The following is a 17,626-nucleotide window of genomic DNA, read 5'->3' on the forward strand; positions in this document are numbered from 1 at the left end:
TCCAAAAGTCCAGTAATAAACAGATGATCAACATTAGTCATCAGGGAAATGCAAATCAAAACCACAATGAGATACCTCTTCATACCTACTACGATGGCTATAATGAAAAAAAAAATAGTAACTATTGGCAAAGATGTGGAGAAATTAGAACCTTCATACACTGCTGGTTGGTATGTAAAATGGTGCAGCTGCTTCAGAAAGCAGTCTGGCAGATCCTTAAAAATTAAACAGAGTTACCAGCAACTCCACTTCTAGGTATATACCAAGGGAAATTTTTTAGTAAGACAATCTAATAGAAAATGAAAACACGTCCACCTAAAAATTTATATGCCAATGTTCATGGCAGCATTATTAATCACAGCAGATTACTAATAATAGCCAAAAGTGGGAACAACCCAAATGTCCATCAACTGATGAATGGATAAATAAGATGTGGTCCATCCATACAGTGGAATATTTCTTGACAATAAAAAGGAATGGAGTATTGATACACGTTATGACACGGATTAACCTTGAGAACATTATGTTAAGCAAAAGAAGCCAGTCACAAAAGACCACGTATTGTTATGACTCCATTTATGTGAAATGTCCAGAATAATTAAATCTATAAAGACAGAAAGTAGATTAGTCGTTGCCTAAGGATGTGGGAGGGAGGCCTTGGGAGGAAATGGGGAGTGGCTACTGAAGAATATGGTGTTTCTTTTTTGGAGTGATGAAAATGTTTTAAAATCAATTGTGGTGACAGTGGTATATAACTCTGACTATACTAAAAAACTGAATTATATCTTTTAATATATCTTTTAAATGGGTGACTTGTATGACATGAATTATATCTCAATAAAGCTATTATTTAAAACAATAAAACACCTCATGCTCAGTTATAGAAGCTAGACATAAGAAGCCACACAGTGGACGATTCTGTTGATATGAAATATCCGTAACAGGTGATATGGTTTGGCTGTGTGCCCTCACCCAAATCTCACCTTCAATTGTAATAATCCTCATGTGTCAAGGGTGGGACCAGGTGGAGGTGACTGGATCATGGAGGCAGTTCCCCCATGCTGTTCTCGTGATAACGAGGGAGTCTCATGAGATCTGATGATTTTATAAGTGTCTGGCATTTCCCCTGCTTGCACTCACTCTGTCCTGCTGCCCTGTGAAGAAGGTGCCTGCTTCTCCTTTGCCTTCTGCCATGATTGTGAGTTTCCTGAGGCCTCCCAGGCCATATGGAACTGTGAGTCAATTAAACCTCTTTCCTTTATAAACCACCCAGTCTCAGGTATTTCTTCATTGCAGCATGAGAACGGACTGACACAACAGGCATATTATGGACATTATGGATATTTCACAACAGGCATAATACAGACATAAAATAGATTAACGGCTGCCAGAGCTGGGGAGAAGGGGAGATGGGGAGTGACTGCTAATTTGTACAAGATTTCTTTTTGGCATGATAAAAATGTTCTGGTTATCACTGCACAATACTGATGGGTGGTTACAAGAATTAACTTTATGTAAATTATATTTCAATAAAGCTGTTATTGCTGGGGAGGCAGGGTGGCTCGTGCCTATAATCCCAGCTACTCAAGAAGGTGAGGCAGGAAGATCATTTGAGACCAGGAGTTAGAGACTGCCTAAGGAACAAAGCAAGACCCCCATATCTCTAACAAATATTTAAAAATTAGCCACGTGTGATGGCATGAACCTGTAGTCCCAGCTACTCGGGAGACTGAGGCAGGAGGATCACTAGAGCCCAGGGGTTCAAGGCTGCAGTGAGCTAGGATCGTACCACTGCACTCCAGCCTGTGACACAGTGCAACTCTATCTCTAAAATCATCCTAACAATTTTTAAAAGCTGTAATTAAAAAAAATTCTGTTAAACAAATTCTAGGTTAATATAAACAGAAAAAAATAAATGTTAGAAAGGAATACTCCCGAATCTTAACAGTGGTTGAATTTTGGTGACAAGTCCCAAGACAGTTTTTCACATTTTCCTTGACAAACACCTTTTCCTTTTAAAATGAGAAAAATTAGGACCTGTGTTTTCCAAAAAAGTCCAATTTTCACTTAAAGCATTTAAAAATTATCTATATGCTGAGAATATGACTAAGCCCATATGTTTAAAGACATTCCCTATATACGTATTCATTTTTTATTATTGTTTAAATCAAGCTAGGAGCTACCCCAGAACAAAAAGAAAAATTCTTCCTTAGCCCCTTATAGCTATAGGCCAATACTTAGGCAGCATGTCCAAGACACCTCAAGCCAAATGAAGAAGGAAGATTCCATAGCATTTTTTAAATTAAAAAGCCAGCAGGCAAATCTTTGAGACTAGACAGTTCAGCTTGAGGGTCTGAGAAAGCCTCTGCTCATCTCAAACCAGCAACAAATCTTTAGAAAGTAATTCACATGCCATGAGATTGCTCGTGGCATGAATGTGACACTATAATTCAACATCCTGAATTAAGAGAGATGTGTTATTTTAGCTTGAAGCAGCAGATTAAAAATAAAAATCCTAAACTACTACACCACAGATTGTCAATTCTAGAGAAGCACTGGGCTCAGCTTTCTGCACATCTGTATTTATTGTTAACTGCACTTGCAGGAGGGAAAAGAAAGAAGTCTCATGACTTGAGGCAACAATGAAAACTGCCCTGAACATATGCCTGCTTTGCTTTGTATAATAGAGACCTAAGGTCATCCTCTAGAAAAGGTGAAGTAATTATTATACAGTATATAACCATTTTATAGCCTGTTTTCATCATGAATTTTCCCATATTACTATAACTTTAACATTATATTAACAACTTCATAAAATTCAACAAAATAGATAGAATAACCATTATCTTCTCCTGGTAGATAGTCATTACAAATAATGTTACACCTAACGGTCTTGGTATATACAAGCTTTATCTCATTTTGACTTACGTCTTCATCAGAGTCACAGAAATGGAAACAACAGGGCAAAATAAGTAGTAATGTTTAAAGCTCTGAAGTATATACTACACCAATTCTTCTCAAAAGAGATCACATTCATCCAAGTAAGACGTAAGATGCTCAAGTGCATAGAATGTATTTAAAATAAATTAACTTCAAATGGAAGACAGACTATGTCAGTGAATAAAAGTTCCTGAATGCCAAGCAATGGCTTACACCTGGCCCACAATTACTGAAAAGCTGGAAGATTTTTACCTACAAATCTAGATTTCCCATAACCTCTCAGGGAAACAGTCAATGGGAGAGGAAGAGTCATTTCCTCCACAAAAGCAGGCACACACTCTCTAGCCCAAAACATTCCTCATACTCATTTAATTTATGCAGATGAGCTTGCTCTGGGTCTGCTTCACTCCACTTAGTTACATACTTCACATCTGCTTTGTAAACTCTAAGACACACTTTTGACAGTCATGTTATGGATAGGGTCAGGCTGACAAGGAGTGATCCCACTGAGCTTTGGGCAGCATGACCAAGAGAGGCTTACTTTGGGTTCTTGCTAGTTATTAGCAGAGGAAGAAATAACAAGCTGTTTGGAAAATACTACCAGCAGCAGGACAGCAAGAGAGTTCACTAACAAATGCACCCAAACTGAAGGTCAGTGAGGTGCATAATTACTTAAGCAGGAGCCCATGTTTATAAAATGACTGAGATTCCTAGAGAAGCTGCCCTAACTCAAAGCAGGAAAGAAAAACCCCCACAAAATCAAGAACAGTTGATCCAAAGATGTCCGAAGATGGGATAGGCTCCTACTAGAGAGCCACATTTCCACTACAAATAGACACAGGCTAGAGACCTACATTATTATTTTTCCTCCCATAAATACATCAGTTCTTACTAAGTAGATTTCTTGATGAAACAATTCAAAAGTAAAGGGTCTCTTGAGCTAGCCAAGTAAGTAAATGCCCTAGGACCACCGACACTGCTGTGGAGAGGGAATGCGGAGCAGCAGTTAAAGAAGAAAGGCTGTGGCTGATGCCATGCATGCAGATGTCACACTCAATCTTTACTTTACTGGAAAATGGTAGCTTTAAACAAAAAGAAACTTTAATAATTGAAGTATAATGTGATACCGCATAAAGGGTACAATTTTTTTTTTTTGAGATGGGGTCTTGCTCTGTCACCCAGGCTGCAGTTCATGGTGCGATCTCGGCTCACTGTAGCCTCAACCTCCCGGACTCAACCAATCCTCCCACCCAGCCCCCATCAAGCAACTGGGACTGCAGGCCATGTGCTACCACAATCGGCTAATTTTTTGCATTTTTAGTAGTGATGGGGTTTTGCCATGTTGCCCAGGCTGGTCTCTAACTCCTCAACTCATGCAATCCACCTGCTTCGGCCTCCTAAAGTGCTGGGATTACAGGCATGAGTCACTGTACCTGGCCATGAGTATAAATTGCACATGTAGTTTTACACACTGAACACCATTCCTGTACAATCGCCACATAGATCAAGATAAAGACTAACCATAATACCCAGAAATGCCCTCTCCCTCATGTTCACTTCAGGTAATGGGGTTAAGGGCAGATATCTAGGGGAGAAAAGTCAGATCCTAACCCCTCAGTCATTACACCAAAATAAACTTCAAATGATGCAAAAATTTAAACATACACAATAAAAACTGTAAAATATTAGAAGGAAATAGGCATAGTTTAAATCCAACAGTGGGAAAGGCATGAACCAAAACTCTGAAGCCATTACAGTAAAACATTGATCAATCTGACAATCTAAAAATTAAACATTTCTAATTTTAAAATAACATCAAAATTTAATTCTCAAAATAGTAAAAAAACACAAATGACAAAGGCCTTTAAAAAATCAAAAGCACTTACAAATCAATAAGAAAAAGGACAAATAATCAAATCGAAAAAGGTGCAAAACAGAAAACTGGCAGAAAAGGAACTACTTATAAACACAAGAAAAAATATCCAATCTCAGTCATAGAAGAATGAATTTTAAAAACTATGCAGAGAATTTATAAAGAACTCTTACAACACAATATTCAAAAGAGATATATCTCAACTAAGAAATTGAAAAAGGAGAGACAGACATTTCTCCAAGGAAGATATACAAATGACAAACTCAAGAATAAGATGGTCATCATTGGCAATCAGAGAAATGCAAATCAAGACCACAATGAGATGTCTCTTCACACTCACTAGAATGGCTGTAATCATTACAGGGCTGGAGCGGGGGCTCATGCTTGTAATCCCAGCACTTTGGAAGGCCAAGGCTGGGGGACTGTTTGAGTCCAGGAGTTTGAGACCAGTCTGGGCAACAAAGCAAAATGCCATCTCAGTACTTTTTTTTTAAATTTTAAAACACTTTCAAAATGACAGATAATAACAAGTGTTGGCAAGGATACAGAAAAACTGAAACCCTTATACACTGCTGGTGGCAATGTAAAATGGTAGGGCCTCTTGGAAAACATTCTGGCAGTTCCTCAAACAATTAAACATAGAGTTACCCCATATGACCCAGCAACTCTATTCCTAGGTATGTATATGCCTGAGAGAAATGAAAACATGTCCACAAAGAACCTGTGCAAGAATGTTTATAGCACTGTTATTCATAATAGCAAAAAGACGGAGGCAATCCAAATGCCTCTCAACAAATAAAAAATGTGGCATATCCACACTGTGAAACATCACTTGACCATAAAAATGAGTGTTGATACATGCTACAACACAGATGAACCTAGAAATCATTACGCTAAGTGAAAAGAAGCCAGTCACAAAAGACCACATATTATATAACTGAATTTATACAAAACGTCCACGACAGAGAAATCTATAGAGACAAAAAGTATACTAGTGTGGGGAGAGGGGGAGGAGGTGGTAGAGGTAGGGGAGTGCTAGATAAAACACATGGAGTTTCTTTTTTGAGGTGATGAAAATGCTCTAAAGTTGACTGTGGTGATGGTTGCACATATCTGCAAATATACTAAGAACCACTGAATTGTGTACTTCAAATGGATGAAATGTATGGTATGTGAACCATATCTTAATAAAGCTGATTAAAAAAAACTATGGAAAAATATCATTTTTCTCATAACTGCTTAGTAAATACTTAAAATACACTGTTTGTGGAAGGGGGCTTCTGGGTACTGGTAATGTTCTATTTCCTAATTTGGGTGGTAGTGCAAAAGTGAATGTATTTTGTGGTAATTATTGGTGTACTTTTCTGTATGAAGGTTATACTTCAGTAACAAAGTCTATAAAAATACACACATAAACACAGTATGTTGGTGATGGTATGGGTAAACAGACGCTCATACTTTGTTCCTGGGGATATAAACTGACAAAACTTCTTAGGTAGGTAAACTTCAGATTTATAAACAATAAAAAACATACGTTCTCGTTCCAAAGGTATATACTCACATGTATACAAAAATATGTAAAAGATCTTTACTGCAACCTTGTCTGTAAGAGAAATGGTGTGGAAAAATTATAAATGCCAGTCAACTGGGGCCTGGGTAAATAAATTATGGCACAATCACACCAGGAAACACTAACCATTTAATTTTTTTTTGAGAGCTCATCACCCAGGCTAGAGTGCAGTGGTATGATCTTGACTCACGGTAACCTCTGCCTCCCGGCTTCAAGCAATTCTCCTGCCTCAGCCTCCCGAGTAGCTGGGATTACAAGCGCCTGCCACCATGCCCATCTAATTTTGGTATTTTTAGTAGAGACAGGGTTTCACCATCTTGGACAGGTTGGTCTCGAACTCCTGACCTCATGATCCACCTGCCTTGGCCTCCCAAAGTGCTGGGATTACAGGCGTGAGCCACTGCGCCCGGCCTAAAATTGTTTTAATTTAAAAAAAAAAAAAAAAGAAGAAAGAAGGTACAGAATAGTGTAGCCGTGTATATGGTATATCACTCTATGTGGGGAGAAAATAAACTAAGGTGGAGGTGGTGGGGAATATTTACACACACACACACACACACCCACACACACACACAAAACAAACAACAAAACATCTTAAGCAGGACACACAAGAAACTAGTAATCACAACTGGTTCTGAGGAGGGGACACTGGGAAATTTAGAGATATACTTTTCACTTTGTATTTTTTTAAAAAGGTATACACCAATTTAAATAAATGAATTCTTCTGAAGTAAAAACTATGCTGCTTCAACATGTAAATGCCGCTAAGCTTCTAAAAGTTAAAATCTGAAATGTTATAAATTCTGAAATCTTTCCTATCTCCCATTTCAAAAGTTAAATTCCCAAACCATTAAGCAGTAGTAACAGCAGTAGTAATAATAAATAGCTACTTACATCAACACCTCCAAACAAGTCAAAAATATAAGTATTTGGATAAGTGGTTTCTTGGGTAAGTTTCCTCTCTTCAGTAACAAATGCCATAGCCTCCATGGAGAGAAGAGGAGAAATTTCCTAGTTTTTTTTAAAAAAAGTACATACATTGTTTTAGTAACCAACACAGACCAGACACTAAAGCATCAGTTTGAGCTTTAGTCCCAACTGGAGTTCCCATGAATACAAAGACAGTCCCCAGTGAACCACACTTCCTAGTATTCAGGCCCCTGTAAAGCCCCTTTTCACACTAAATCTGGGCTGGTATGACACACCTCAACTAACAGCATGTGGTAGAAGTGACACTAGGCCACTTCCAGCATAAGCCTTAAGAAAGCCAGGCTCACACCTGTAATCCCAGCACTTTGGGAGGCTAAGGTGGGCGGATTACTTGAGGCCAGGAGTTTGAGACCAGCCTGGCCAACATGGCAAAACCCCATCTCTACTAAAAGTACAAAAATTAGCCGGATGTGGTGTTACACACCTGTAATCCCAGCTACTCAGGAATTTGAAGTACAAGAAGCACTTGAGCCAGGGAGGCAGACGTTGCAGTGAGCCAACATAGAGCCACTGCACTCCAGCCTCGGCAACAGAGGGAGACTCTGTCATTAAAAAAAAATAAAAAGCCTGACAGACTTCGCTCTTGCCATCCTGGAACCCAAACATCATGCTGTGAGAACACAGCCAATGGGGAGGCCATGAGGAGAAGAAATGAGGCCAAGAGCAACATCCTTAGTTGACCTCCAGCTGACAGCCAGCACCAACCTGCCAGGGATGTGAGAGAGACCATTTTGGACATTCCAGATATCTCAGTACCACCCTACCCAACAGCACATGAAGCAGAGGAGCCACTCAATCAACCAAGAATAGTTCACAGATAAATGATTCTTGTTACTTCCGGCTGCTAGGTTTCGGGGTGACTAGTTCTGTAGCAATAACCAAGTCACTGCTCAAATATAATCTCCTGCAGGAAGTCTTCTTGATTTCCCCCAACCAGAAGCATGCTCTTCAGACCCCCAAAACAATCTACAACTCATTTGTAACATTAGCACTTTTACTTTGCACCTATTTACAAACCTATGTTATTTCTTTTTTTTTTTTTGAGAGGGAGTCTCGCTCTGCCACCCAGGCTGGAGTGCAGTGGCGCGATCTCGGCTCACTGCAAGCTCTGCCTCCCGGGTTCACGCCATTCTCCTGCCTCAGCCTCCCGAGTAGCTGGGACTACAGGCACCCGCCACTGCGCCTGGCTAATTTTTTGTATTTTCAGTAGAGATGGGGTTTCACCGTGGTCTCGATCTCCTAACCTTGTGATCCACCCGCCTCGGCCTCCCAGAGTGCTGGGATTACAGGCGTGAGTCACTGCGCCCGGCCAAACCTATGTTATTTCTTCCCTAGACTAAATGTTCCTTGAGGACAACACAAACAGATCCCACTTTGTATTCCCCACAGATTCCAACTTTGTATTCCCCACAGATTCCAAGACAGAGTATTTGATACAGCACACATAGGGTAGTAGTTCTCAAACTGACGGCCACAGAATCCTTTGTTCATATGGAACAAAGCTAAGAGGAAAAAAAATCTTACAAGAAAACCTAAAACATAGTAAGTTTCAAATAAGTATTTACTTAATGAATAAAGAAATGATGATCACATAGCAAAGATATACAAATATTAATTTCCCTCCCCTTTAACTTCACCTCAATCTCCTGAGATTTTGCAAGAAGCAAATAATGTGCAACTCTTTGAAAAGCATTTTTAAACAAGTTTAAGAAGCTATAATTATTTCTATCAGACTGTGAGATTAAAAATATGAAAATGTCTCTTCTTAAACGTAAAGACTAAGTTTAATTAGTTTCTATTACATTTTAAAATAACTATGTGATATAGTAATCAAAACTTCACCTCTGAAGAACACTGTCATTCAGTTTCATTACGTTTAATATAACTTACATGGTTTTTATTTATTTATTTTTGCTGTTTTTTATTTTATTATACTTTAAGTTCTAGGGTACATGTGCACAACATGCAGGTTTGTTACATATGTATACATGTGCCATGTTGGTGTGCTGTACCCATTAACTCGTCATTTATATTAGGTATATCTCCTAATGCTATCCCTCCCCCCTCCCCCCACCCCATGCCAGGCCCTGGTGTGTGACGTTCCCCACCCTGTGTCCAAGTGTTCTCATTGCTCAATTCCCACCTATGAGTGAGAACACGTGGTGTTTGGTTTTCTGTCCTTAACGATAGTTTGCTCAGAATGATGGTTTCCAGATTCATCCATGTCCCTACAAAGGACATGAACTCATCATTTTTTATGGCTGCATAGTACTCCATGGTGTATATGTGCCACATTTTCTTAATCCAGCCTACCATTAAATGGACATTTGGGTTGGTTCCAAGTCTTTTGCTATTGTGAATAGTGCTGCAATAAATATACACGTGCATGTGTCTTTATAGCAGCATGATTTATAATCCTTTGGGTAAATACCCAGTAATGGGATGGCTGGGTCAAATGGTATTTCTAGTTCTAGATCCTTGAGGAATCGCCACACTGTCTTCCACAATGGTTGAACTAGTTTACAGTCCCACCAACAGTGTAAAAGTGTTCCTATTTCTCCACATCCTCTCCAGCACCTGTTGTTTCCTGACTTTTTAATAATCGCCATTCTAACTAGTGTGAGATGGTATCTCATTGTGGTTTTGATTTGCATTTCTCTGATGGCCAATGATGATAAGCATTTTTTCCTGTGTCTGTTGGCTGCATAAACGTCTTCTTTTGAAAAGTGTCTGTTCATATCCTTCGCCCAGTTTTTGATGGGGCTGTTTGCTTTTTTCTTGTAAATTTAAGTTCTTTGTAGATTCTGGATATTAGCCCTTTGTCAGATGGGTAGATTGCAAAAATTTTCTCCCATTCCGTAGGTTGCCTGTTCACTCTGATGGTAGTTTCTTTTGCTGTGCAGAAGCTCTTTAGTTTAATTAGATCCCATTTGCCAATTTTGGCTTTTGTTGCCATTGCTTTTGGTGTTTTAGTCATGAAGTCCTTGCCCGTGCCTATGGCCTGAATAGTATTGCCTAGATTTTCTTCTAGGGTTTTTATGGTTTTAGGTCTAACATTTAAGTCTTTAATCTATCTTGAATTAATTTTTGTATAAAGTGTAAGGAAAGGATCCAGTTTCAGCTTTCTACATGTGGCTAGCCAGTTTTCCCAGCACAATTTATTAAATAGGGAATCCTTTCCCCATTTCTTGCTTTTGTCAGGTTTGTCAAAGATCGGATGGTTGTAGATATGCGGCATTATTTCTGAGGGCTCTGTTCTGTTCCACTGGTCTATATCTCTGTTTTGGTAACAGTACCATGCTGTTTTGGTTACAGTAGCCTTGTAGTATAGTTTGAAGTCAGGTAGCGTGACGCCTCCAGCTTTGGTTCTTTTGGCTTAGGATTGTCTTGGCAATGTGGGCTCTTTTTTGGTTCCATATGAACTTTAAAGTAGTTTTTTCCAATTCTGTGAAGAAAGTAATTGGTAGCTTGATGGGGATGGCATTGAATCTATCAATTACCTTGGGCAGTATGGCCATTTTCACGATATTGATTCTTCCTATCCATGAGCATGGGATGTTCTTCCATTTGTTTGTGTCCTCTTTTATTTCATTGAGCAGTGGTTTGTAGTTCTTCTTGAAGAGGTCCTTCACATCCCTTGTGAGTTGGATTCCTAAGTATTTTAGTCTCTTTGTAGCAATTGTGAATGGGAGTTCACTCATGATTTGGCTGACTGTTATTGGTGTATAGGAATGCTTGTGACTTTTGCACATTTATTTTGTATCCTGAGACTTTGCTGAAGCTGCTCATCAGTTTAAGAGGATTTTGGGCTGAGACAATGGGGTTTTCTAAATATACAATCATGTCATCTGCAAACAGGGACAATTTGACTTCCTCTTTTCCTAATTGAATACCCTTTATTTCTTTCTCCTGCCTGACTTCCTTGGCCAAAACTTCCAACACTATGTTGAATAGGAGTGCTGAGAGAGGGCACCCCTGTCTTGTGCCAGTTTTCAAAGGGAATGCTTCCAGTTTTTGCCCATTCAGTATGATATTGGCTGTGGGTCTGTCATAAACAGCTCCTATTATTTTAAGATACGCCCCATCAATACCTAGTTTATTGAGAGTTTTTAGCATGAAGGGCTGTTGAATTTTGTCGAAGGCCTTTTCTGCACCTATTATCATGTGGTTTTTGTCTTTGGTTCTGTTTATATGATGGATTACGTTTATTGATTTGCATATGTTGAACCAGCCTTGTATCCCAGGGATGAAGCCAACTTGATCGTGGTGAATAAGCTTTTTGATGTGCTGCTGGATTTGGTTTGCCAGTATTTTATTGAGGATTTTTGCATTGATGTTCATCAGGGATATTGGTCTAAAATTCTCTTTTGTTATGTCTCTGCCAGGCTTTGGTATCAGGATGATGCTGGCCTCATAAAATGAGTTAGGGAGGATTCCTTCTTTTTCTATTGATTGGAATAGCTTCAGAAGGAATGGTAGCAGCTCCTCTTTGTACCTCTGGTAGAATTCGGCTGTGAATCCGTCTGGTCCTGGACTTTTTTTGGTTGGTAGGCTATTAATTATTGCCTCAACTTCAGAGCCTGTTATTGGTCTATTCAGGGATTCATTCAACTTCTTCCCAGTTTAGTCTTGGGAGGGTGTATGTGTCCAGGAATTTATCCATTTCTTCTAGATTTTCTAGTTTATTTCCGTAGAGGTGTTTACAGTATTCTCTGATGGTAGTTTGTATTTCTGTGGGATTGGTGGTAATATCCCCTTTATCATTTTTTATTGCATCTATTTGATTCTTCTCTCTTTTCTTATTAGTCTTGCTAGCAGTCTTTCAATTTTGTTGATCTCTTCGAAAAACGAGCTTCTGGATTCATTGATTTTTTGAAGGGTTTTTGGTGTCTCTATATCCTTCAGTACTGCTCTGATCTTAGTTATTTCTCGCCTTCTGCTAGCTTTTGAATGTGTTTGCTCTTGCTTCTCTAGTTCTTTTAATTGTGATGTTAGGGTGTCAATTTTAGATCTTTCCGGCTTTCTCTTGTGTGCATTTAGTGCTATAAATTTCCCTCTACACATTGCTTTAAATGTGTCCCAGAGATCCTGGTATGTTATGTCTTTGTTCTCAATGGTTTCAAAGAACACCTTTATTCCTGCCTTCATTTCGTTATGTACCCAGCAGTCATTCAGAAGCAGGTTGTTCAGTTTCCATGTAGTTGAGTGGTTTTGAGTGAGTTTCTTAATCCTGAGTTCTAGTTTGATTGCACTGTGGTCTGAGAGACAGTTTGTTATAATTTCTGTTCTTTTACATTTACTAAGGAGTGCTTTACTTCCAACTATGTGGTCAATTTTGGAATAAGTGCGACGTGGCGCTGAGAAGAATGTATATTCTGTTGATTTGGGGTGGAGAGTTCTGTAGATGTCTATTAGGTCCGCTTGGTGCAGAGCTGAGTTCAATTCCTGGATATCCTTGTTAACTTTCTGTCTCGTTGATCTGTCTAATGTTGACAGTGGGGTGTTAAAGTCTCCCATTATTATTGTGTGGGAGTCTAAGTTTCTTTGTAGGACTTGCTTTATGAATCTGGGTGCTCCTGTGTTGGGTACATACATATTTAGGATAGTTAACTCTTCTTGTTGAATTGATCCCTTTACCATTATGTAATGGCCTTGTCTCTTTTGATCTTTGTTGGTTTAAAGTCTGTTTTATCAGAGACTAGGATTGCAACCCCTGCTTTTTTTTTGTTTTCCACTTGCTTGGTAGATCTTCCTCCATCCCTTTATTTTGAGCCTATGTGTGTCTCTGCATGTGAGATGGGTCTCCTGAATACAGCACGCTGATGGGTCTAGACTCTTTATCCAATTTGCCAGTCTGTCTTTTAACTGGAGCATTTAGCCCATTTACATTTAAGGTTAATTTTGTTATGTGTGAATTTGATCCTGTCATTATGATGTTAGCTGGTTATTTTGCTCGTTAGTTGATGCAGTTTCTTCCTAGCATCGATGGTCTTTACAATTTGGCATGTTTTTGCAGTAGTTGGTATCGGTTGTTCCTTTCCATGTTTAGTGCTTCCTTCAGGAGCTCTTGTAAGGCAGGCCTGGTGGTGACAAAATCTCTCAGCATTTGCTTGTCTGTAAAGGATTTTACTTCTCCTTCACTTATGAAGCTTAGTTTGGCTGGATATGAAACTCTGGGTTGAAAATTCTTTTATTTAAGAATGTTGAATATTGGCCCCCACTCTCTTCTGGCTTGTAGAGTTTCTGCCAAGAGAACCGCTGTTAGTCTGATGGGCTTCCCTTTGTGGGTAACCCGACCTTTCTCTCTGGCTGCCCTTAATATTTTTTCCTTAATTTCAACTTTGGTGAATCTGACAATTATGTGTCTTGGAGTTCCTCTCCTCGAGGAGTATCTTTGTGGCGTTCTCTGTATTTCCTGAATTTGAATGTTGACCTGCCTTGCTAGATTGGGGAAGTTCTCCTGGATAATATCCTGAAGAGTGTTTTCCAACTTGGTTCCATTCTCCCCGTCACTTTCAGGTACACCAATCAGACGTAGATTTGGTCTTTTCACACAGTCCCATATTTCTTGGAGGCTTTGTTTGTTTCTTTTTATTCTTTTTTCTCTAAACTTCTCTTCTCGCTTCATTTCATTCATTTGATCTTCAATCACTGATACCCTTTCTTCCACTTGATCGAATTGGCTACTGAAGCTTGTGCATGCATCACGTAGTTCTCGAGCCATGGTGTTCAGCTCCATCAGGTCATTTAAGGTCTTTTCTATGCTGTTTATTCTAGTTAGCCATTCGTCTAATCTTTTGTCAAGGTTTTTAGCTTCTTTATGATGGGTTCAAACATCCTCCTTTAGCTCGGAGAAGTTTGTTATTACTGATCATCTGAAGCCTTCTTCTCTCAACTCGTCAAAGTCATTCTCCATCCAGCTTTGTTCCGTTGCTGGTGAGGAGCTGTGTTCCTTTGGAGAAGAGGCGCTCTGATTTTTAGAATTTTCAGCTTTTCTGCTCTGGTTTCTCCCTATCTTTGTGGTTTTATCTACCTTTGGTCTTTGATGATGGTGACATACAGATGGGGTTTTGGTGTGGATGTCCTTTCTGTTTGTTAGTTTTCCTTCTAACAGTCAGGACCCTCAGCTGCAGGTCTGTCAGAGTTTGCTGGAGGTCCACTCCAGACCCTGTTTGCCTGGGTATCACCAGCAGAGGCTGCAGAACAGCAAATATTGCAGAACGGCAAATGCTGCTGCCTGATCCTTTCTCTGGAAGCTTCATCTCAGAGGGGCACCCGGCTGTATGAGGTGTCAGTCGGCCCCTACTGGGAGGTGTCTCCCAGTTAGGCTACTCAGGGGTCAGGGACCCACTTGAGGAGGCAGTCTGTCCGTTCTCAGATCTCAAACTCTGTGCTGGGAGAACCACTACTCTCTTCAAAGCTGTCAGACAGGGACATTTAAACCTGCAGAAGTTTCTGCTGCCTTTTGTTCAGCTATGCCCTGCTCCCAGAGGTGGAGTCTACAGAAGCAGGCAGGTCTCCTTGAGCTGCAGTGGGCTCCACTCAGTTCGAGCTTCCTGGACGCTTTGTTTACCTACGCAAGTCTCAGCAGTTGTGGACACCCCTCCCCCTGCTTTGCTGCCACCTTGCAGTTTGATCTCAGACTGCTGTGCTAGCAGTGAGCAAGGCTCCGTGGGCATGGGACCCTCCAAGCCAGGCGCAGGATATAATCTCCTGGTGTGCCATTTGCTAAGGCTGTTGGAAAAGTGCAGTTATTAGGGTGGGAGTGTCCCGATTTTCTGGGTACCGTCTGTCATGGCTTCCCTTGGCTAGGAAAGGGAATTCCCCCACCCCTTGCGATTCCCAGGTGAGGCAATGCCCCGCCCTGCTTCAGCTCACACTGCGTGGACTGCACCCACTGTCTGACAAGCCCCAGTGAGATGAACCCGGTACCTCAGTTGGAAATGCAAAAATCACCTGTCTTAGGCATCGCTCACGCTGGGTACCATAGACTGGAGCTGTTCCTATTTGGCCATCCTGGAACCGGACCCCCACTTACATGGGTTTTAACTGCATTAGAGCTGGTGCTCTAAATTCAAATTTAGATCCAAACTACAGCTAAAGTTTAGATACTCCAGCCCTACTGAATCAGAATTTCAGGGGTGGGGCCCAGAACTCTGTGTTTTAACACGCTCTTCAGGTGATTCATAAACACACTCCAGTTTGAGAACAATTATCCTAGCATAATGTCTCCGTGCTCTTTCCACTCATTTCCTAATCATCAAACCTGGCCCCTTCAATCTTCTTATGTTAGTAATAATATTCAACAACCATAAGGCCTCTTCCACGAGCCTTCAGCAGTGTGTAATCTTCTAAACCCTTTTCAAAAAGAATGTCATCCCAATCACAGGATAGTGTTGACCTCCCAAAATTAAGCAAGCACTGCCACAAAATACACACACATAGAGCCCAAAAGGATAACACAGGGAACCTAACGGTGATTATCTTGGGATGATGGGATTATAGGTGATGTATATTTTCTTCTTTGTACTTTTTCTGAATTTCTCAAATTTTCTATAGCTCACACAGTAAAAACAGGCTATTTTTAAAAGCCAACGGAAGGGAAAAAAAAAACAGCAGACATCTTGTGTCACCTAGAGGCCCTGAATACGCCCCTCCAAGGTCCTTAAGAGTTACCTTGAGGATGTTTTGGCACTCAACAAAGTCACTGTGGAGGTGGCTGGTGGTGTGCAGCTTGAGGAGCAGCTGAGGAATTCCACTCCACTTGGATTGTTTGTCCCTCTCCGTCAAAAAAGTCTCAGTGAACTGTGAGTCAAAAAAAAAGAGAACATACTATTGTATTATTGATGATAATAGCTGATACGGCAAAGGAGAGCAGCCGACTTCCAAACCCACCCAGGACAGTTACAAATTTATCTCTAAGCACTACTATAAAAGGCCTTTCTATAAATCTTCAAAACCTCCCCAACAGCCTATTACTATGTTATAATAAGAAGGAGGGATTGGAAATACTCTTGTACCACTCACAAACAGCACAATATCATTGAGAGTGGACTTAGACTCATCGTAAATATATACTGGAAATTCTAGGGCAACTGCTAAAAGTATTTTTACAAGAAGAATAATTGATATGCTAAGAGATGAAAAATAATGGAACCATATAAACTGCTCAGTTAAGCCCATAAAAGGCAGAAAAAGAGGGGAAGATAAAGAACAAGTATAATAAAACAAACATGGTATACATTAATCCAACTATATCAATAATCACTGTAAATATCTATGAATGGTCTAAACTTACCAATCAAAGGAAAGAGACTAAAAGAATGGATTTAAAAAACCAAGATCCAACAATATGCTGTCTACAAGAAACTCATTTAAATATACATATAGATAGGTTAAAAGTAAGGGAAAAGGCCAGGCACGGTGGCTCACACCTGTAATCCCAACACTTTGGGAAGCCGAGGCAGGTGGATCACCTGAAGTCAGGAGTTTGAGACCAGCCTGGCTAACGTGATAAAACCCCATCTCTACTAAAAATACTAAAATTAGCTGAGTGTGGTGGCAAGTGCCTGTAATCCCAGCTACTCGGGAGGCTGAGGCAGGAGAACCGCTTGAACTTGGGAGGCAGAGGTTGCAGTGAGCCAAGATCGCACCATGGCACCCCAGCCTGGGCGACAGACCAAAACTCTGTCTCAAAAAATAAAAAAGGGGATGGAGAAAGATAAATCACGTAAAAAGAAAGATGGAGTAGTTATATTAATTTCAGAGAAAGCAGGCTTCATAAAAAAATTATCAGAAATAAAGTGGGTCATTTCATAATGACAAAGGGGTTAATTCTCCAAGAAGACATAACAATCCTTATCATATATGCACCTAACAACAGCATGTCAAAATATGAGGCAAAAACTGCCTAAAAGAACTGCCAGACAAAAAAATGACAAATCAACTCTAACAGTTAAAATATTTTAAACTAAATGAAAATACAACTTATCAAAATTTGTGGGATGCAGCAAAAGCAGTAATAAGCCAGAAGCGTATATCACTGAATGCATATAATAGAAAAGAATAAATATCTATAGTCAATAATCTAAGCTTCTACCTTAGTAAACTACAGAAAGAGCAGTTTAAGCCTACAGCAAACAGAAGAAAAAAATAAAAATGAGAGCAAACATCACTGAAATTGAAAACAAAAAATCAAGAGAGAAAACAAAACCAAAAGTTAGTTCTTTAAAAAGATCAATACGATTGATAAA

The 17,626-nt window shown here is 39.9% G+C and overlaps 1 protein-coding gene and 1 long non-coding RNA gene across 9 annotated transcripts in view; both read right to left on the bottom strand.

The window, feature by feature from the left end:
- The window catches only part of TRPC4AP (transient receptor potential cation channel subfamily C member 4 associated protein), a 90,953-nt gene that overhangs the window by 59,249 nt on the left and 14,078 nt on the right, over window positions 1–17,626 (bottom strand). For 4 of the 8 annotated variants that reach the window (XM_003831831.4, XM_063600802.1, XM_003831830.3 and 1 more), the window contains exons 2-3: window positions 16,050–16,178; window positions 7,278–7,394 (exon numbers count right to left, since the gene is read on the bottom strand). In XM_003831831.4, coding sequence (XP_003831879.1) covers window positions 7,278–7,394; window positions 16,050–16,178 — 246 coding nt within the window. The remainder of the gene's footprint in view (window positions 1–7,277; window positions 7,395–16,049; window positions 16,179–17,626) is intronic. The other 4 variants (XM_055104981.2, XM_063600804.1, XM_003831832.6 and 1 more) reach the window with 1 other exon arrangement.
- Window positions 1,439–7,271, bottom strand: LOC134729669 (uncharacterized). Its single transcript, XR_010110963.1, has 2 exons — window positions 6,510–7,271; window positions 1,439–6,416 (listed from the first exon to the last, which is right to left on the bottom strand). It is a non-coding gene; the product is annotated as an uncharacterized LOC134729669 (long non-coding RNA).

Source organism: Pan paniscus, chromosome 21, assembly GCF_029289425.2.
Source record: "Pan paniscus chromosome 21, NHGRI_mPanPan1-v2.0_pri, whole genome shotgun sequence".
NCBI classification, from domain to species: Eukaryota; Metazoa; Chordata; class Mammalia; order Primates; family Hominidae; genus Pan; species Pan paniscus.